General features: G+C 46.0%; 6 protein-coding genes across 6 annotated transcripts; 2 read left to right on the forward strand and 4 right to left on the reverse strand.

Annotated features, from left to right (window-relative positions):
- Window positions 1–2,294: 2,294 nt before the first annotated feature.
- N7495_001731 (uncharacterized protein) lies at window positions 2,295–3,188 on the reverse strand (the record flags this gene model as incomplete). The annotated part of the gene is made up of 1 exon (XM_057204401.1): window positions 2,295–3,188. One exon carries the CDS (start codon window positions 3,186–3,188, stop codon window positions 2,295–2,297), a length of 894 nt encoding a protein of 297 aa, XP_057068474.1.
- A 1,986-nt stretch (window positions 3,189–5,174) lies between these two features.
- Window positions 5,175–10,751, reverse strand: nscA (non-reducing polyketide synthase nscA; the record flags this gene model as incomplete). The annotated part of the gene is made up of 3 exons (XM_057204402.1): window positions 5,175–9,221; window positions 9,282–10,386; window positions 10,435–10,751. The coding sequence occupies 3 exons, from the start codon at window positions 10,749–10,751 to the stop codon at window positions 5,175–5,177; spliced, it is 5,469 nt and encodes a 1,822-aa protein (XP_057068475.1).
- Window positions 10,752–11,576: 825 nt separating this feature from the next.
- On the reverse strand, window positions 11,577–13,431 carry N7495_001733 (cytochrome P450; the record flags this gene model as incomplete). Its single annotated transcript, XM_057204403.1, has 6 exons — window positions 11,577–11,807; window positions 11,867–12,025; window positions 12,092–12,640; window positions 12,697–12,784; window positions 12,839–13,215; window positions 13,267–13,431. The coding sequence occupies 6 exons, from the start codon at window positions 13,429–13,431 to the stop codon at window positions 11,577–11,579; spliced, it is 1,569 nt and encodes a 522-aa protein (XP_057068476.1).
- Window positions 13,432–14,528: 1,097 nt separating this feature from the next.
- Window positions 14,529–16,104, reverse strand: N7495_001734 (MFS transporter; the record flags this gene model as incomplete). Its single annotated transcript, XM_057204404.1, has 2 exons — window positions 14,529–15,501; window positions 15,560–16,104. The coding sequence occupies 2 exons, from the start codon at window positions 16,102–16,104 to the stop codon at window positions 14,529–14,531; spliced, it is 1,518 nt and encodes a 505-aa protein (XP_057068477.1).
- A 1,530-nt stretch (window positions 16,105–17,634) lies between these two features.
- On the forward strand, window positions 17,635–19,089 carry nscD (prenyltransferase nscD; the record flags this gene model as incomplete). The annotated part of the gene is made up of 1 exon (XM_057204405.1): window positions 17,635–19,089. One exon carries the CDS (start codon window positions 17,635–17,637, stop codon window positions 19,087–19,089), a length of 1,455 nt encoding a protein of 484 aa, XP_057068478.1.
- A 167-nt stretch (window positions 19,090–19,256) lies between these two features.
- On the forward strand, window positions 19,257–20,448 carry N7495_001736 (FPP/GGPP synthase family protein; the record flags this gene model as incomplete). The annotated part of the gene is made up of 3 exons (XM_057204406.1): window positions 19,257–19,397; window positions 19,458–19,772; window positions 19,828–20,448. The coding sequence occupies 3 exons, from the start codon at window positions 19,257–19,259 to the stop codon at window positions 20,446–20,448; spliced, it is 1,077 nt and encodes a 358-aa protein (XP_057068479.1).
- Between the last annotated feature and the right edge of the window lie 1,654 nt (window positions 20,449–22,102).

Here is a 22,102-nt window from a genome sequence, read left to right on the forward strand (position 1 = left end):
ATCTCACCCGGCTCACCCTATTTATTACACACTCACCTTGCTCCCATTGCTCACCAGGGCGATACACACCTAATTATAGTAGCTTTATAGCTTACTTCTATCTTCTTTCTACTACATACGACCACAGGGTGTGGAGAACAGGGCTTCCCGTCCGCTCAGCCGTACTTAAGCCACCTATGAAACGCGGAAAATAGTCCAAAAGCCCTTCGCACTTAGCTCACCCTAAAGCAGCGATAGAACTCTCCTTAGGGTGAGGGTGGGTGAGGATGGGTGAGCTTGGGTGAGCTTAGCACCCCTGCCCCTGCCCTAGAATTTTTCACCTTACAGACCAAAAAATACATAAATCCTTGGTAGGGCCCTTCATTTGATGTTTTATACTTTTCATTCCGTCAATTTTGAACATTTGAAGGATGTCTGATTTCGAAGATCTTCAAAAGATTGCCGCCAAGCGTGCTGCACTTTGTCAAATGGAGGTCGACTACCAAGGAATAGTGGATTCTAGTGGGCAAATGAGAACGCAGTATGCGTACCAAAGAGTGTATGTGTGTAGATTGTAGAATGGAGGAATCCCATTGTGGGATTCCAATGCTGACTAAAGTAGACTAACTATAAATGGAATCGGGCCTTTGACATACTCAAGCGTGAAGCCACGTGATGCGGCAAGTGTGGCACGCTCAAGAGCAATTTTCTGGAGATCTTCGAAATTCACCCTTAAGTTCAAATCTAGTACAATTTGGTAAAGAGAAAAAAAGATGCTAGAATGAAAGAATAGCCCCTACTTATAGTAGTAAGTGTTGCTCACTTGTCCTCTCGACATCACCCCGAGCTCACCCTGAGCTCACCCTGTAATCACCCCGAGCCCACCCTGCTCACCCGTGCTCACTCATGCTCACATAAATCACCCACCCTCACCCTAAGGGAGTTTCTGTTGCTGCTTTAGGGTGAGCCGGGTGCGAAGAACTCACCCAAGTATTCAGCGCGTTGTACATGTGGCTTAAGTACGGCTGAGCGGACGGGAAGCCCTGTTCTCCACACCCTGTGGTCGTATGTGCTATTTTCCTCCATACTCAGGATTATATAGATTGCAAGTGAACAATGGGTGAGCGCTGCTTTAGCGTCGTGCGGGGGATTAACTAATTTTTTACTTGCGCGTTCGCGCGTCCGCGTATCCGTATTCATTTCTTCTCTACCAACCCTGGATTCAATAGACTCAACTACCAGTTGTTACTGCTCAAATTGCCATAGGCAGCTCTCTGCTGATCAATTTGATCTTAATAAGGTAGCCTTAGGTAGGAATACAGAAAAAAAAACGGAAGCGTTCTTTTTATCATGATGATTGGGATGATTTTACTACACTTCTCTCCGAGTCTTAATCTTGTTCTCTCAATCATGACTTTGAATTTGAACTTGATGCTTTATCTATTAAATTTGGCTTTGAGCTTGATAAAAACGCGAGGAGAGTAGTAATGCAAGATTTTTTCACTCTGATATGTAATGAGAGTGGATGAAATGCTTTAATAGTCATATTGAGAGTAAAACATTAAGCTTTATAAAATATTAGTTTAATCGATACCTCCCTCATGCATATGAGCATCTACCTAGATACTTTCATCTCCCACCTTATGTCTCAGTGTCCGACTTGTTATTTTACATGACTTTCCATGGGCGGGCACCGTCAAAGTTTCACAAAAATCTCAAGACCTTAGAATGTGTCGCTAAGTGAGAGATAGGTTTGGTCGTTATCAAATAATTGAGATCGAGACTTCCAGGTTCCACCACGGGTATAGAGGCTATAAAAGCATCTTGGAATGTTGTTTGTGTTCGCTGAGAGATCAACCGTACCATTACCATTGTTTTTGCAATCAATAAGGGAAGTGTAATATTCCTAATGAAAATTAATCAGAAATGTTTCAGGCTTTGTATGATACGATTGATTTACCTGCAAGTCAAACCCATATGTCGAGGTCAACTTCGTATATATGTCGGTATCCATCCCGCCATTATATGGTGATTCCCAATCATAGTCGAGGCACTTTTAAATCATCAGCACGCGCTATATTTCAAATGTCGTGTGTGAATCTATACCGTTGAAGGATCATCATCCTTGCAGTAACCGTCATCACTCGTCCTGGTCAAGTAGAAGCACCGGGAAGTATCAGAACTAGCTTGCAGCCAGTACGCACCGGTCATGTCGCAGTCCGATTCTGAGATATCTTCGCCGATAAGGACATACCAGACTGACTTCATTCCTTGATCAACTAGTACCTTTTCCTATCATTAAACGTGGGTCAATATCAGAGGTCAAGAGAAAGATAGCAATAAACTTGGCGCAAGCTCACTATATTTGCGGAAAAGTTCCCAATGGCATTAGTGAAAGAGCCATTAGCACTATCATTATCAAGAAGAATCCAGCTATCGTAAAGGAATCTTGAAGTGGCGTGAGAATATGTCGTATCGGTATAAACAGGAAGAGCGCTAGCATCACCATTCCCCGTCGCATCCGACAGCATGGTTGCAACGTAATTACCAGCAGCCTTGGACATGTTTCGCAGAGTGGCTTCGAGAGAGAGTGTGTCGACCATAGCGCCGTTGTCAGCTGAAAGACTGACAGCTGTGAATCCTGCAGCAGCAAACCCAATCATCCCTTCGAGAGGAGCACCAATCCCGACCCCAGTAGCAATGCCACCGGCCATGGAAAAGGCAGCAGAGAGCCACTGAGTGGCCTGTGTACTCGGGGGAGGAGAAGAAAAGTCTTCGCTGATCTGGTCAATGGTGAGGCTATCAAGCCAACCATTCCACTCTAGTGTGCTGTGTACAATATTGACCTTGCTCACAAGAGCGTCAGTCTCATGGAAAACCCAATATGACATTTCATTAGGGTAATTAGAGCACAGACTTTCAATTGGGCATTGACCGTTAATCGTGCCGCAGTCGTTAAGAGGGGATGATCCACCTTGAGGGAAGACTACTTCCCATAAAGCATCGAGCCATTTTGTTTCACCGTTCGGCAGACTGATGAACATGATGTCCAGCCAGTCAATGAATCCAACAGCATCTTCAATAGCCTGGACAGCTTCAATCGTAGACGTATCTCTTGCTTGGCATGTTATGGACCTTAAGACAGGTGCTGGGCTAGCAATAGACGTTAATGCCAATGTAGTCATCGCAAGAAGACTGAGTCTCATCATATTGTTGAGGTCCCTGAGGTTTTTAGGAGAATCTTGTTTTGATGTTCCACTCTGTGGGATGTAGGTACATTTTATATGTCTCTCCACCTGCCACTTTCAACCTTGGAAGCTGCCCAGGGGACTGAATAGGCATAATGTGAGCTTTGTTGGGGCTGAAATGCTGTTAAAATTAAATAGGATCTCTTGTGAATAGTATTTGCTCCAATCAACGGTGGTAACTACATGCCTGGTTGAAGTATTTTGGGATGTCATGTCCTCTCATTTGGGAGCTTGAAATATCATTGGCTTCGACTTTGAAACGCAACTTACGAGCCGTCATTCCAGGGGCTGAATAGGAGCAGCAGTCTATATCCATCTGAGAGAGTGTTCAAGATTTGGAATGAACAGGGTAATTTTGGGATCGGATGATTGAAAGATCGGTCAACCACGACCTGTCACATATTAAGTATGCATAATCATCGAATATAGAATTTTATCCAGGTTTAATATTGTAAATCTAAAAGCTCGAGTTTTCAAAGTTGTTTGCAACCTTCCAAGAGTGGAACCTTCGAGTGTTGTGCCTTGAAATATGAGTTTCAATTGACTATTATACTCCCAAATTTATATGCACAACCAAGCTCTGATTATCAACTTAAAGCCTTGGAGTTTCAATTGTTTTCCTTCTTCACCCTCTACCAATGTATAATTAGTTTGATTAATAGGTAATCGTTTCTTACAACACTTTGGACGTAACGTAACATCTGGGCGGCAAAATTAACCTTTTTAAATCAGAAAGCATCTCATGTCAGTTAATGCACGGTTCTTTGAAGGGCCTGCAAATGGAATTCTTTTACGTTAAAGCTGAACCAGCGGGATGCAGCGGTTCAATTTACCTAATTGGGACGCAGAATCTTACATTAAATATTAAATGTAGTGAAAGGGGGGGGGGGGGGGTAAACGTAGTCCAACCCTATCTTTATACGTACGCCACATTTACGGATTATTAGTTATTTAGGTTTTGAGGCCAGTTCAGGCACCAGTTTAATTCTGCCAATAACTCTGGCAGTATTATGGAATAACTATTATCCCAAAAAATAATAACTATTATCCGTTAATGTAGCGTACGTCTAAGGAAATGTGGCGTACGTATAAAGATATCCCCTGATGAATCATCTATTTAGGATGACTGAAGAATCTGTCGTAAAATGTGACTCCTCTTACACGTGTAGTAACATTAACTGCAGTTGTAAGGATGGTAAGAAGTGTTGATTCTAACTACTACTGCCCCACTTAAATAGGGCTGCATCCAATAGGAGTCCTTGAACCGCCCGTCCAATCAGGACGGATGATTCGACTTCCCATATTCAGACAGAATCCGATCACTAGGATCAGCTTCATCAGGCGTTGATTATCACTCATGTTGTAATGTTAGAGTAGTAAGAGAAAAAAGACCATCATATGATAAAATTATGTTTAAATAACTAGAACTAATAGAGACTAGTATAACTAGGCGGTGGCAGAAAACTGCGAATATTCGCGAATAATCGCACCGATCGTAAATGCGAATACGAATAACCTGAAATAAGTGCGAATATTATTCGTGCCGAGCCCTATAAGAGAAGAAGAAAACTGGTTGCCAGTTAGAGTATTAATTTGAGAGATTGACTACCAATTAGAGAGAAATAGAAAAAACTCATCCCAATTATTGCGAAGAGAGGATTACAAAGGCTTTCCCGCTTTTGCTTGTTGATATCAAAATCATCAATAGGATGGGCATTTCGTGATATCCATAGCAGAGGGTAGAATTTAAGGACGTATATGGTAAGATGTAATGAATGAGACGCGACTGTAAATAGTTTTAATGCGACCCTTTTTACTAGCTCACAGTGTGTCACCATACACCATACAATACTAACGGCATACTTGACCAAAAGAGCAGAATATATCTCATTCGATCGTAGGCACAACAGAGTAAAGGGAAATGAAATGAACATAAGCCATGTCTACTCAACAATTTTGATCGATCCACTCCTTCATCTCCCCCACAGTCGGACACTCCAGAAACAGCGAACTCTTGACATCAATACCCAACTCGCCACGGAACTTCTCTGATAACACTAATGACAAGAGAGAATCAACACCGAGCTGCGCAAATGTGGCGTCCGCCGTCAGCTCGCTCATCTCCAAATTCGTTTCACGCGCAAGAATCTTGATACACTCTGCCACCACGCCCAAGTCGTGGTTTTCCTCGTCCTCTGGAGGTGGGGATGAGGTATCGGCTGTAGAATGGCTGCTAGAGGCGGCATCAGTAGGGCCACTCTCACTGTCGCTCGCAGCGCCATTCACCGGCCCATGTGTGTGATCATGGGTGATGACTGGTGCGGTAGCCGCTACATGCCTCACTTTGACACCACTAGGGGTGATTTTATGACTGTGTATATTACCAGTCACTTGCTGTGATGCTGGTTGCGGCTTACTTGCGCTTGCTGGGTTCAAACTTTGCTTGGGCACCACCTGCGGGTGACTCGTGGCAGTGTGAGAAGCATCTGGAGCGGAAAAGAAACGACTCATCAACAAGCGCGGCACGCGCCGGAAGCGGATTTGGGATAGGACACCGACAATAGTATCCTCTTGGAAGATATACACGTCGCCCGCGTGCATATTACCAGCCTCCGCGGAAAGGGGGAACATCCGGATATAACTAGTGTATTTTGAGCCTGGTTCTAATGGCTTCAGCAAGCGGAAACTGCCGCTACCAGGTGTGACGTAGAAGAAATCTTGTGTGTTAGATGCGTCACTGCCGTTCATGATCAATCCCGGTAGGTGACAGATACTATCGATCCAATGTGGAGGCGTATGCCAGGAGCCGTGACGATCTGGAATGAGCGTAATATTGGCCACAGCTTCATATTCGTGCATAATAACGCTATCAATGCCGCGGTACTGGTCCGAGTAATCGACCACGTTCTTAAACAGTGAGTAGGCCATTCTTTTGGATATGCGGTTAGCCACCCCGTCAGCTGCCAGGCGCTGTAGCGTCTCGATACGCCCTAAGACCAGATGCGCTGTACGATTCCACTCAGATATCCAAGCGTTGGGGTTTTCGAAGCGCACACCGGCTGATGCAAACCACTCCTGTTCGCATTCCCCCGATTCCGCCCTCACCTTATACCATGCCAGCGACATATACTGCGTGTCGAGATTTAGATGCGCTTCGAGCGCAAGAGGCTGCGAGCAGCCCTCGATTTTGCTGGCGACCTGAGCGTGCAGAACCTCTAAGTCACAAACGTTCATATGTACCTTCTGGATCCCCGGTATTAGCTTGCGATACAGGTATTCGCCCACTGACAGCGCCATGTCAGTCCATATGGATGAGGTGGCAACACCGCAGTTGTTCATGGTATGTCCGTAGATAGCGGCGCGAAACTCCGGCACCTGCATATCCGAAAGGGTATGTAGTGTAGCTGTCGTTGCTTCAATTGTCTCAGTCGTGATCTGGTGAATTGTGGATGTCCTCAGTCCAGTGGACGGGAGAGTTGCAGGGGCTTTTGCACTCCCAGATTTGATGTTGTACTTGAGAAGTGCTTTGTCGAGTGTCCAAGTTCCCAAGTAAGGAATCCAGTAGTTAACCTCGTTCCAGCTGTATTTGGGTAGATTGAGCAGTGAGTAGGCTGATTCATTGGGCCTAAAGAACTCGTTCCAAAACGGCGTGACACCGGCTAGATGTAGCGTCACAAGGCTTTTTATGACAGTTGAGAGGTTTTCCTCATTGCGGCGGCACGACGACGCAATCCTAGACTGAGGAGAAATTTTGTGGATGAAGCTGATACAGACCGGATGCGGACCGAGGTCCATCCATACTGTCTTGTCGTCAACAAGACCTAGTTCATGGGCAGCCTCAACGGTGGCCGCAAAATTGACCGTGCCGCGGGTTTGCTGGTGAAGGTATTTTGCATTGATTGTCTTGCCGTCAAAAACAGCCGTGCCAAGCATGGTAGATAGAAAAGGGACACTAGGCGCATTAAATGGCATGTTCTTCGCCAACATCTCCAGATCTTCAACCACTCCATCCATTTGAGATGTATGGTATGCAAATGGGACATCTAGCAAGATGCATTTGTAGCTGTTCACTACGAGCACCGTCCTAATAGTTTCGATGTGTACTTTAGTTCCACCGATGACGGTATCATTAGGGGTATTCTGGCAAGACACCTCGTAATCTATACTAGATGTCTCAGGGGCTCTCCTCAGAACTCGTTCAATCTCGTCTGGAGACGCTGTCACTGACAACATGGCATGACTATACGGAATGCAGCGTTGCTCGGTGATATATGCACGGCGACCGACCAGATAAAGAACATCCGCTGCAGAGAGAACTCCGGCGACTGCAAAAGCTGCATACTCGCCGAGGCTGTGACCGATGACTGCGCTGGGACGAACGCCAAGTGAAGCCCAGAAATGGGCGAGGGCAATCTCGAGAACCACGATACTAAGCTGGCTGGTAGCCAGAGAAATTACCTCATTATCGCCAGTTCTCCCGGTGAGAGCGGGTACAACCGAGGGGAAGCCTAATCGCCGGACAATTTGGTCTAGCTGCAACACCTGGGTGTGAAAGGCAGGAAATGCGTCGAACAACTCCTGGCAAATACCATGGTCGAACGCCCCCTGACCGGTAAATGTGAGCACAACAGACGGTGTATTGGATGGAACCGACTTCAAATTAGCTGTGACATCATTTTTAATCGACAAACGAAGGAAATTTTGCAGCCCAGAAACACTGGACACTGTTGTGGCGATGCGGAGATTGTGGTGTGTGCGTCGTGCACACGTGGTATACGACAGATCACCCAGATCAGTGTCAGTATGCCGATCAATATAGGCGAGGAGGTTTTTAAGGTTCCCCGTAAGTGACTCCTTGCTCTTAGCTGAAATGGTTATTGCATGAAAACTATGTCCATCTGCGCTCTTGGGGGAGACGCGGCTTCTATGTCGCTCTGGGGCATCTTCGAGAAGCAGCGTCGTATTACCACTGTGGGCCCCAAATGAGTTGATGATAGACGTACGTTTCTTTCCAACATTCCTGGGCCATGCCGTTGTCTGGAAGGTCAGTCCGGCGTTACGTCTGTCCATATCCTTAGGCAGCAGCGGGTTGATCTTGGTCTTGATGCCAATATGAGGAGGGATAGCATTTTTCTGGAACATGAGTAGCATTTTTATCAGCGAGGAGATGCCGGCAGCAGCTTCTCCATGACCAATATTACTCTTCACAGCGCCGAGATGCAGCTTTTGATCATTGCGACGGCGCGGCTTAAGAGGTGCAAACACTTCTATGACAGACTCAGACTCAATAGCATCGCCTGCCTGGGTACCTGTGCCATGCAGCTCAATAAAGCTCACGTCCAATGGATTCACACCAGCCTTGCGTAAAACATGGCGATAGTTGTCCCTCTGGTGACCAGCGTGGGGATGTGTGATAGAGACTGCGTCTGCAGAGTGGTTCGTTGAAGCCGATAGTATGACAGCCAGGATGTTATCGTTGTCGGCCTCAGCATCCTCTAGCCGTTTTATGACAATTGAGCCGATACCTTCTGCGCGGCAATATCCGTCCGCGTCTTTATCCCAAACCTTACATTGCCCAGACTTGGAGAGGAAATGTGCGTTGGAAAGGCCAGCGTAGTTATCTGGGTCCGTGATAATATTGACACCGCCTGCCAATGCGACGTCGACTTCACCTGCCCAGAGGGCCATGCAGGCCGTATGAACCGCAGCCATGGAACTAGAGCATGCAGTGTCGATACACATGCACATGCCGGCAAGTTTGAAGAAGTAGTTAATGCGGCCGGCGATGAAGGCGCGCTCTCCGCCAGGTACGGCATAGGTGCCGATATTTTGCGATGCGTTCAGCTCGCGCCAGTCGTCGCTGGCTTGGCCATAAAAGCTGCCGATTCTCTCACGGCGCGTGGATGGAGTGCGTCCGATGACAAGACCTGCCATCTCCATAGCCTCATATGCCGTAGTTAAAGCTAGTCTTTGCATTGGGTCAGTCTGCTCCGCCTAAGATGTGAAAGAAAAATTTAGCCAGATAATGTTTGCAGATTTAGCCAGAATAAGTACCTCTTTAGGAGACATCGCAAAGAACCTGGCGTCGAAGTAACCCGGCCGGTCAATGAAGTTCCCATAAGGCGTCTGTGCAGCGTTTTCTGTCTTGCCCGTGGGATCATAGTGTGTTTTCAAGTCAAATCGATCCGGTGGGACCGTAGTGCATGCATCACGACCTTGTTCGAGCAACTCCCAAAATTCCTCGAGACTATTGCCTCCACCGGGCATGCGGCATGCCATGCCGACGATAGCTAGCTTAGAGTTAGATGGGTTAGTACGACGCCGAGGACCAAAATCTTTAAACACCCACTCTACTAAATCATTCTTCTCAATGGTTAGCTCAGGAAATTCTGTCGCAATAGCTTCAAGAATACCCTTGAAGATGATTGAGGTGCGGAAGGAATTGATCCGACATGTCTGCAACCCCGGGACCGCTCCAATGTGACGTAGAATGCCCGCCAACACTTGGTCTAGATAGATGGTACCCGAAATCAATTCTGTGACGATTTCGGGTAATAGTTCTCCTGCAGTGGTGGCAGTAAACGGCATCCCCGTTCGCGATGAAATGACGGGTATTCGCAGCGGGCGTGAGGCGGGAATTACGGAGCTCGTGATATCCAAGACAGCATGGACGTCATCTTGGTTGTAGATATGTGTCGCGTGACAGAGGCCGTCGTAAACAGGTAGGGCCAGAGACTTGGAGTATCGCAACTCGCTTGACTTCAAGAAGGCTGACTTGATGCGCGATGGCGGCCCACTGATGCTCACGGAAGATTTATCTGCGGCACTGATAAATACTTTGGAGAGCTCTGGATTTGCCAGATCTTCATTGACTCGCATCAACTCGTTTCTTACGGCCTCCTCCGTCAGACCCGTCACGACATGTGCCCAGCTTTGAAGTGTGCTATCCGTCTGAGGCGCCTCTAGCTTACTAGAGAATTGGTTCACGTAGGCACCGAGTCTAAATGATACTCTTAAGCATTCAGCTCCATTTTTCACAACTTCTGCGAGAGTGCTAGATAGTGCTATAGCAGCTCCAGAGAATAGACCAACGCTCAAGCCAGATGCCGTCGTCTGATTCTTTAGGATATCCAACTCGCTGTCGGAAGCTTCATGGTGTCTACTGAGTCAGTATCGATGTGAAAAAGGACGGACTAGCCATACTTACCCGATGAACAAGCCTAGCTGCAAGATGAGAAGAAAAGCGCTTTCCATGGCTGCCCCAAGGCCCAGCTCCCGCAAATATCCCTGCTCAGACAAGGTGACAATGTTGTCAAAGTATGGTACCCTACTCTTGACATTATGTGGAAGTTTGGCGATTTCGTCTTGCAAAATCAACGTTGATTCTTCCAGGTATGCATTTAGGAGTCGAAACCGTCGGTCTTTGCTATGCTGCAGTAGGTGGCGGAACAGCTCATTTACATCGTCATTTGGAAGTTCGTTGCCAAAATAGAGCAAAGTCGGCTGGGCTTTAGCATGCAACATGTTTATGGATGATAACAGTAGATTGACAGCAGTAGTCTGATGTTGGCTTGATCTGTATTGGATGCGTAAAGCTACCTCTTAGGCAACTTATTATGAATCCCTGGTCTTATATATAAATATTCAAAAATGTCTGTTTTCAGTGGTATATAGTAATAGATCGATATGCTTTAGGGACCTTCCACGGGTTTTGACATAGAGATAAATTCCGATGACAGCCATGCTTCATGCAAAATCCGATTGGAGCAATGCCCGCGCTAGTCGAAATAGCTCTGGAGTGCTTTCAATGGTTTATTGGAGTGTGCATACAAAACCCGTTAGCTCAAGCAAGTTCCAAGGTACCAAGGTAGATACGCTTCATCCTATTTAGTTGAATTAGGGATACATTGGCATATCGGACTAAATTGCATGTAGGCACCTTCAATAGCGATTTCGAATAGGTGTAACTGAATTTGCTGACGACGATATCTCAGAGCTAATGCATGTCTAAATCTAATTCAAGGTCCGATGATGTTTCATACTTCTATTCCAAGGTTCCATTCTCGATAATCTTGGCAAATTCAGAAATCTTAGGCTGAGAAGGAATTCATGTTCGAAGGTAACTAGCTCTAAGTATGATAGTACGTCTAGTAGCCTACTTGATGGATTATATATAGAGACTAATATCAAATAGTAGAAATTTGCCCTTGTACCGATACGGACGGAATTTGAAGAAAGTATCAATTGAAAGAACCTATAATCCCATCACTCGTTATCAATTTACTATATGCCAGGTTTACGATCAACCAAAGTTTTTCGTGCATATTATTTTGTGAGAATTCTCGAACCTCACTGCTTGTGGCCGTTGCTGCTATCAGCCTTGAGAGTAGAGACAGGGCTAAGGTCGACACTGGGTCTCGGGCTAAATCTCACATGGAGATCTTTTTTGACGAAGACAGCATACGACTTTTGATCCAGCCAATCCTTGTCAACGTTTCTGTCCAGCTCAAAGTCAAAATGCCATAGTAGCTTGGTAATAATTAAACGGGCCTCGGCATTAGCGAGATTTTGACCCAGACACTGCGTAAGTTGGATTTGATGAGCATCAACAACAGACCGATTCGGGAATATTGACTCACACTAAACGCCCCTAGACTGAATGGGTGATATGCCTCATGGTTGTCATCGAGAAATTCGGCTGGCGGGTCGGGCAGGAAGCGCTCAGGGCAAAATTCAAGGGGTCGTGTGAAATAGTCGGGATTATGCGCGATGCCAAAGAATGACATGTTACACCCTGTCTGTTGAAAAATAGATCAGCTTTGTGGATTTTTGGTAGATGGTGACCAGATGTGTATACTACTTACACCCTCCGGGATGAAGATGCCAGCGGCATGGCCGCCGCCTGTGGGCGGAGTGCGCCAGAGCATGGTGATAACAGGCGGGTATAAACGCATAGTCTCATTGAGGCAAGCTGTCTGGTATTTTAACTTGTGGATAGTTACAAAGTTGATCTCCTCAGGTGAGACGAAAGACTCGCGGATTTCGTTAAGGAGCTTTTTCATCGCATGAGGGTTGGTCCCGAGGAAGTAAGTTAGCCCAGTAAGAAGTGTAGAAATGGTATGTGAACCTGTTCCAACGAGTGTTACAGCAGCAACCACCATTTCTTCTTTAGTAAGACCCTCGCCTCCCACGTTATTCTCGGCACTCTTTATGGTGATTTGATCCCAGAAATCACCACGGATGCCACCTTGTTTGATACGATCATCCACCCGCGCGAGGGCATACTTGAAATTAGCGAGGCGGGCGAGTTGCAGTTTCATGGGGATGATATACGGAGCCAAAAACATCAGGTGGTGCTCGCGAAGTAAGAACTTAAGCTGCGTGTCAAAGGCGGTTTCCGCAAAGGTTTTGATCTGACCCGAATGTTTGGTGAGCACGAATTCTAGCGGGGGAAATGGCATTATATTACCCATTCATGAACCTCTCCATTTTCAACGCAGTTGAATGGCTCACTCCAGCCCAGGTCACTGATAATATCGAATCCCACCATGACGAACCTGGTCATGAAAAGTCAGCAGATAGTTCTGATGCGTTAAAAAACTTAAACGAACCATTTAGTAATATCAATTGACTGTCTCTCACGCGCAAACTCGTCCACTCTCCTGATAAATAGGTCGATATACTTGGTTATGAGCCCCTGTTGCTCCTGGAGACCTTTCTCGGAAAAGGCATGGCTCAACAGTCGACGGAAGCGAGCATGCTCGCTTCCGGCAGTATTCATGAGGCTCTTGGGCCCATTCTTACCCTGGGGGACTCGCTTTGGATGGCGTGGCCACTGTGCTCGTCCAGGAATTTTTCCAAAGATGTCGTTCCACGCTGCATTATTGGTAAAACTAAGCTCGTTAGGGCCAATTCTAACGATTTCTCCATATTTGGCATGGACTTTGGCAGTCTTCTGAGGAAGGCGACCAGTCCATTGCCAATAGTCCTATTTCAGGTCATTAATATTCCGTGACTTCTTAGTGGGCAGGGTACTTACCCATGGAATCTTGCTGATCTTGCAGTAAATTGGTCCCGGAACATTGGTCAATGGGTGAAAGAAGAGATTGTAGAAGACCCCTGCGATAATGTACACTACCCAGGTGACAGTGAGATATTGAGCGGCGAGTGAAAAATCAAAATTTTTGATGTAATTGATCGCCATGACTGCAATATATTGGCTCAATAAGGGTAGGCAAGACTAAATTGAGCTTCTAAAGGACAAAGAGCACTTGTGCACGAATGTAATCGAAATTCTTGTCAGGAGTAAGAATTTTCCAAAAAATCAATCGAATCAAATAGCTTCCTAAAATGGGTTGGAGGTTTCATCCATACCTAGATAAGTTTGATAAGTCTTCGGGTTCTGCCTGGTCGGATTTTAACCCCCATTAGAATCCGAAAAATGCGGTATTTCGACTCACTTTCCGTCGACCAACAAAATTATGCAGCTTGAAAAATATGAAATGATAATTCAACAAGACCCTAGAACTTCCAAGTTTTGTTTCTCAACGAATTTATATAATGCAGATATCTAGTCGGTTAAAGTAGCATGGATTCTTTTTACGAAATCATACTCCTAGGTACTATGGTTATTATAAGATTTCAAGTGTCTTAATCTACCTTGGTACCTATCAAAACCTATCAGTATCAGTATCAATAGCTATTGAGCAAGTCTGCTGACTACCTATGCCATACCCTCTCTCGGATATCAGAGCCCTGTAATATAGCTGTGATATTCCAGTGAGCATGAGTATGAACTTTGAAAGGTCTTGAAAAGCGATTTCAGTCCATCCATTATATGGAGCTAGGTAGCTATAGATCTATATATCTAGGTATTCAACTTGTTCGCTGGTAGCTTTGTTTTTGAGGCTTTTATTCCAATTACATATCTATTAGTACAAAGCAGTGAAATCCATTTCAGCGCAATTAAAAGAGTAGCCATGAAATAAGCAGTGCTGTCGGTTGACTAAGTTATTACCGAAGCAGACAGCTATTGATATCGTTTCTGTACGTATATAATAGGTGTATGCATATTGGGTAAAAGTGAAGTGTCATTCTAAAATGCTAGGATGGATGAAGATATAGTAGCTGCCATACCGAGATCACATGATCTCAGTATGTCAGCAGATCTTTATTCCAACAAGTGCTTAGATACGCTCTCTATCGAGAAAAGAGTATTACCACAAATTCTCAGAAAGTCGATTGACTCGATTCGGTACCAAAAGGTAATTACATCTCTCACGCCTCACAACTCACTCCTGACTAACCAGCGGCATATCTAGACAAAGCACGGAGCTTTGGGCCATACAAATAGAAGACAAAAGGTGCTGACCAGCCAATAGCCATCGTAATGAATGCTAGTACGCTCGTACCCCAGCCGTAGCCTAGAGACAAATACATGTAGGGAGCGAATAGCGGAAACCCGAAGCCACATAGACTGCGTAAGATGGCGCAAGCCGCCATAGCACTAGCGGCATGGGTTTCGTAGCTGTCAACAATATAAGTCTGCGTGCCTTGCAGGCAGGAAATTGTACCTGCGGTGAAAAGCAACGCCCCAATGTTAGGCATGATCCAGTGCGTATTTCCAATACTCCATCCATACCAAAAGAGACCAATAGTGGTAATGATAGAGCCCACAGCTAATGATGGCATGCGGTACTCGGGCTTTCCAATATTATTATTCCGCGCCTTGAGGGTCTTATAGATTCGGTCGACTAGCTTAAGGTTGAAGAAGAGGCCGGCGAACGACCCAATGGCAACAGATAAGTAGTTAAGTCCGCCAATGCTGGAACTTTCATGATAAGCCCCTGTCCATACTTCTGGGAAAGTCGCAACTAAGAGGTATGTGACACCAAAGAGGTAAGCCAGAAAAATTGCCATGCATAAGACGATAGGCTGTGTTGTAAAAAGAATCACCGGCCTCTGAAAAGCATGTAGAAGCTTATAAGCAAGCGGCTCTATCTTTTCTCCGGTATATAACTTGTTATTGCCCGTTTTCTTGAGGAGAGCATCGTATCTTCTGCGTAGGATCGTTGGCGCATGACACTCACGCAGCCAGATAAACCCAGCAATTTGGATCACAACAGCGGCTGCAGAGGTTGACCAGAAGACCCAGCGCCAAGTTGAGTACTGGGCAATAAAGCCACCCGCAATAGGCCCGACAACAGGTCCGAGAATTGGACCAAGAGTGTAGACACCCATGGCCTTGCCACGCTCTTCAGCGCTCCACATGTCACTAGAAGAATGGTGAGTATACATTATAATATATCTCAGGGATTTTGTTATTAAATAACCTTATAGAACCTCCTCCAATTGCCAGCGGAGCACTACCACCAATCCCCGCGAGAAAGCGGAAAGCAAAGAGCTGAGACTTTGTCTGGGCAAAACCACATCCTAAATTCCAGGCTAGGTACCACAGGTTGCTAATCTGAAGTAGACGCACACGACCATAGAGCTCTGAGCATGGACCAAAAGCGATAGGGCCAATAGCGTATGCGAGGATAAATATAGCCATAGACATATATGTCTCAAAACTAGAGTGCATCCCCAGGGCCTTACCAAGATCTTCCATTGCAGGGGCAATCATGGATGACGAGACTGGAGAGATAAAAACGAAAAGGGAGATAACGCAGGTATTCTTCCACTTCACACTTTTTGGCCAATTCTTTGGGTTCTCTGGATCATCCGGTCCACTCCAAGTCACAAGATTTAGGTCTTTATTGGCATTGGTGTTGGTATCAAGACAAGACTCAGTTGGAGTTGTGGGTTTGGCTGCTTCAAGGTCTTTTTTCTCATCCAAGCCATCATCAGACGTGCTTGATTCCGTATTTTTTCTCATCTTGTCGGTATCAATTCGAATTTAGATCGCATGGGATGGATGATATGTTCAAACTGTGTCAATAATTATATATACTTCTGTGATCTTGCTGGTCCCGTTATGTAGCCAATCGGGGCGCGCGATTTCAATTAGGGACCGGATCACCCGTTAAGGGCCGACGCTCTGACCAATAGAACAAATATAATCTTCGGGTCCGTTTGCTGGTAAAGGCCGGAAATGCTACCAATGATATTAAACAAAGCCCCGAAAACAAGTCAAACATCCCTAGCGAGCGGCCCATCCGCAAGTGCGGCACGTTTAACGGCAATATTCTGGACTAAGTCCATCATTTTATCGGTCGTTGACCACTTAAATCGGCTCATCAGAATTTTTTGACAGCACCTCCCCCCCGTATAATGAAGTTACAAGACTCTCCCAGAATAACACTCGTTCCTTCCAATACCATAGTTCCATCTTCGACATCACTAACCATATCATACCCTTAGAAAATATATCTGATTTCTTATAGAGAGTAGTTTCATTGGGGTTGCCTCACAATGCCTGCAGCCTCACGTGATGTCTACACCGTGTCAATTGAATACGGAAAGCGGTCCGGAATGGTAAAGACGAGAGTATTGTTGTTAGTTAGAAAGTGCGTAAGGCATCAATCCGGCAGTAATAAATAGGCAGTATGCAGTAAGCTAAGCTACAAATGGTAGGCGGTATTCTAACCATTGACACACCGACATTACTGAGGACCTCCCCCTCTGACTGCCCCACGAGAGTCAGTTCTTGCCTCACGAGAGTCATTTGCTTGCCTACACAGGTAGTTCGTCATCTCTTGCGCAGTCAAGTCTCCATTTTGTCCCTCCCGCCTCCCCTCTGTACATAGAATCTACTATAATACAGACACATTGCCTCCTACCAGGGAGCGCGAACGGGCCCCCATCTGACGCTACTTTCTACGATCACAGCGACAGGTGACCCGTTATGGCTAAACTACACTCTTCTTTCTCCACTTAGCCGCGTGAGGTCACCAATAAAGTACCTTTTAAGGGAAAATTCAGATTCCCTTCTACTTACTCCATTCTATATATATAAAATCTTAGTCTCCTCAAACTATCTATTTGAGATCTTTTTAATGAACCCTTCATCTATGTTTTTGTCATCATTAAATTATTACTCCTATCTCTCTTATATCCCACAGTAAATAACACGCTGCATGGATTCAGCGTTCCGTCTGATACAGCATTATTCTAAGGCTAGTCGATAGGTTCGCTGCAAGAAGTCGGTCAAATTCCGCTCCGGCTTCTATCCACAAGGGGAAATTGTCTGTATATTACCTCAGCTCAAAATCCGATACAGTCTCCGAACTCGAGATGTTAGCGTATGGACCATTTGGGGTTCTAAAGTCCGAGTCAAACTGTGGAGGGCTAAGTTCCGAATCCTTTGCCACTGTGATATGGTGACTTGTATATCTATGTTCTATGTTTGTTATTATGGCGCATTATTATAGTGGACGCTGTTGAGCTTCATAGAACCCTGATCACTATGTCCCAATCCGTTGATTCTACGGCGTCCCCTATAGACTCGAGTCCTCTCTTCTCGCCCCTTAAGGAAAGCGCACAACTTGCAAGGGCACCTCTCTGCATCTTTGATCAAGTGACCCGATTTCTGCCCCAAGGAGATGAGAACCACTCGTTCTGGTGGAAGACGACTGGGCGCCATTTTGCCCTGATGATGTATGAAGCCTGTTACCCGGAGTCCCGACAGGTAGAACTACTGCTTTTCTACCGCTTTGTGGTTGTACCGCGACTGGGTCTCAAGCCCACATCCTCGAACCCAAATTTCCATAGTCGCGTAGCGCCAGGGATTGGCGATGGTTCACCGATCGGATACAGCTGGCGCTGGGGTACGGGGCCCGGCAGCAAGCCGTTAATCCGCCATTACGTCGAGGCGATGGGCCCATTGACAGGGACAACGGCAGACCCTCTGCATGAGTACGCAGCTAAGGAGATGCTGAACCATCTGTCCGAGATCCTCTCCGGGGTTGAACTGCCACTGGCATGGAGGTTTGCCGCCCACCTGCGGCCAGTGTTGACGGATGAACCCACACGGCAGGCGGCGGGCTCATCGATGCTAGTGGGATTGCAGTGTGCACCAGACTCTCACACCATCGAAGTTATGGCAGGCCTCATGACCCGGGCGCCATCGCAGGTCCCGCAACTGCTGAATACTATTTTTCCACAAGCGCTATGCGATGCTTACGGCGCCACCGCCTCGCTGGATGGCCTCAACATGGTGCGTGACTTCCTTGAGAACGATCTGCATGGCCGACATCTCACTATCCTTGGCACCACCGCGATTGACTGCTGCGCTGCTGCTACTTCGCGCTTTAAGGTATACGTAACCACAGACACCCTTGCCTTCAACCACTTCGCAGCCGTCATGGCTCTCGGGGGGCGGAAGCCGGAATCACCTCAGTCCCTAGCGCAACTGAAGGAACTTTGGTATGGGATTAAGGGTCTGGCGGCTGACTACCCAACCGAGTTGGAGCCTCCCCTTAGCAATATCAATGATGTGGGCCTGAGTGACGCCTACAACAGCAGCAATAACAAGAATGTCAACACTAGTGGCGTAACCTTTTACTTTGACATCCATCCCAAGTACCCTTTCCCCCACGTCAAGATGCAAGTAGATGTTAGCAGGCATTCGAAGAGCGATCTGGATGCCATCCAGGCTATGATAGGCTTTCTGAAGCGTCGTGGCCAGGGGGAGGATGGGCAGGCTTATCTCAACGTGGTCCATGGTATGGTGTCGGAGAACGAGCTACGCACTTGTCGAGGTCTGCAAGCGTTCTTTGCATTTGCCTTCAAGGACGGTGAGTTAGATATCACATCCTACTTTTTGCCGCAGTGTTACCGGCGGTTTGGACAGATACAGGCTGAGCTGTCGCCAGCGCTATCGCCCAGATCCCAGCGGCGGAGTCGGTTTGATTCGTATTGAAATTATTATCTTGATTCTCGGCCAATGGTATGATGGATACAGAATCCGACTCGGCTTTTAACTGTAGCTCAATCGGTAGAAATAGTAGTAAATATATATCACATCAACTCCTCTCGGCGTATCCTCTTTCCTTAATCATATCAATACCTAGGTAGTCACAGTCTACGATGATTTCATTTCCTTGTAATCCTTCCTCTCAAACTGAGATTGATTTCAACGCCGTCTTCTCAGTGATTATCGACACTATCCGCCATCACTGCCTGGAGGAGTATCAGCTCCCCATAGAAGTATGGGAATGGTTCGAAAAGGTTCATCTTCTTTTCCCCTTCCTAATATTCAACTATTAACAAAAGTTCACACTTTGAAAGTCTTTAATCCACAATACAACCGGCGGAAAGTGTAACCGCGGTTGCACAGTCGTCAACACAGCCCGGCTTTTGTTCGATCGGTCCCTCACTCCCAATGAAACCTTCCAGGCCTCCGTCCTCGGTTGGATGGTGGAGCTCCTACAAGCGATGATGCTGGTTCTCGACGATATAATGGACGCCTCCATCACCCGCCGCGGCAAGTCCTGCTGGTACCGGGTGCCCGGAGTGGGGATGATGGCTGTCAACGACGCGGCGATGCTCGAGAGCGCTATCTACTTGTTGCTGAAACGGTATTTTCGGGATCATCCAGCTTATGTGAGAGGACTTTACATCATAAAAAAGTATCTTACACTAATATCTGGGTATATAGGTCGACATTATGGAACTACTCCACGAAACTACCCTCCAAATCGAACTTGGCCAAACGTTCGACATGCTCACCGCACCTCCAGCGTCTTCACAAACGATTAATGACCTCAATCGCTTCACCCTATCCAAGTACACCCAGATAGTAACCTACAAAACGGCCTACTACACGTTTTACCTTCCCGTGGCCCTCGCCCTCCTTTACGCCAATACTGCAACCCCCCAAAATCTCATCCAAGCCAAGTCTATCCTGATCCCAATGGGTAAGTATTTCCAAGCACAGGACGACTACTTGGATGTGTTTGGAGATCCAGCCGTTCTAGGCAAAATTGGCACCGATATTCGCGATAACAAATGCTCGTGGTTGGTGAATCAGGCTTTGCTAAGTTGTTCAGCGGAGCAGAGAACGGTCTTGGAGGAGAATTACGGACGTGATGATGAGGTTTGTGAAAGGACTGTCAAGGAATTGTATGGTATTTTGGGGTTGGAGGGTGTGTATCGTGAGTTTGAGGAGCGGACGGTGGCGGAGTTGAGGCGGAAGATTGCCCGCGTCGATGAGAGTCAAGGCCTGAAAATGGAATTGTTCGAGACTTTGTTAGAGAGAATTTATCGGCGGGAGAAGTGATATTTTGTGTTCTTCTCTAATTTCAAATGAATGGCCACTAAATTCAACATATAACCCGAACCATGAATAATATAAGAAGCTTCGGCCAACAACTAAATGGCCATTCACTAGGTGATAACTCGTAACTACCGACTGATTGATGCAATATTAGTAAAGCTTTGATTCGAGACCAACTTGTTGAGACTACGGGTAGAACTAGTAGGCTCAATGGAAGTGAATTCGATTCGTTAGGGAAGAGAAAAAACCAAGCTAAAGGTTCACTTCAAGTCTGGACTCAGAGCGGTGAGTGGCGGTATTCTGTTTCATAATCATTTACAAAGTACCCTATTTAGTACTAAGGCAGCAGACTCTGTGGACCTTTGCCCTCCCTAGGGCTGTTGCGAATATTCGAAATTGCCGATATTATCGGTTATCTTATCGCTGCCGATAAATATCGGCAAGGCTTTTGAGTTGTCGATACGATATCCGATAATTATCGGCGAGGTTTTTGAGTTGCGAATATCGTATTCGCGAATATTCGTCGATACGATAATTATCGGCAGACTATCACATGTCATTTGAAATTAACCAAATTAGGACTAGTAGGCAGACTTTTCTAAATATCATCATTAGTATAGGTAATGAGTTCCAACTTCACCCTTTCTATCCCTCATACTTCAACCATGCAAACCCGTGGGAACCATCTAGACTACTTCGCTTTGAATGATGGACCTGAAGACTAGATTTCTAGCCAGGAAGAGCCGGTCCCATCCTCCCCACCCTTTGGCGATAGTCAATCAGCAATCGGTACCAAGATCGATTCTCTTCTTGAATCTTTCGATGAAGTTTTACCTTCAGAATCCGCCTCCTAGCAACCAGCCACAAGTTCGCTAAGCTCGAATCCACGCCAAAAGAATGATTGGATGTGGAGACATCTCTTGATAAGAAATATTCCGAACGAATGGATCGAGAAGAGGAGTCAAAGGAAAAAGGTCACTGATCGAGAGATTTGTTGTGCTATCACCAATGAAGATGGGACACAATGCAACTGGTCTACAACGGACTCTAAACGGCATGGCTCTACCACCAATATTCGGCATCATTTGAAAGAGAAGCATGGTGTTCTACCACCTACTGTTTCCATCCCTGATCCAGCTCCGAAGCCTAATCTTATTAGTCTCTAGGGAAAGAAGGGAAAGATTATAGCTCAACAACTTCTTGAGAATAATCTTCTTCGTTGGGTTATTAGCAGTAAATAACCATTCATAGTCATTGAGTCCCCAGAATTTCAGCAATTATTCAAGGATATACCAGGGATTTCACTCCCATTTACCTCTCGATATATACTTCGATAGCGTCTTCTAGAAGACTTCAACTTACAACGTGCTAAGTTGAAAGAAGAGCTTGCGACTACATACCAAACAATCGCTCTATCCCTTAATGTATGGACCAGCAAGAACCATATCCCAATTCTGGGTGTTATTAGCCATTGGCTTATAGAAGAATTTGACTATCGAGAGAAAGTCCTTGAATTCAAAGAGCTCCATGGTCCCCATAGTAGAGAGAACTTGGCTATAGCTATTCAAGCTCTACTTGTTGAACTGGATCTTGAGCGTAAGCTGCTTTCAATTACTGGGGATAATGCTAGTAATAATGAGCGAATGGCATCAGAACT

The sequence above is a fragment of the Penicillium taxi genome (assembly GCF_028828555.1).
Source record: "Penicillium taxi strain IBT 34144 chromosome Unknown utg000001l_segment0_segment0, whole genome shotgun sequence".
Classification (NCBI taxonomy): Eukaryota; Fungi; Ascomycota; class Eurotiomycetes; order Eurotiales; family Aspergillaceae; genus Penicillium; species Penicillium taxi.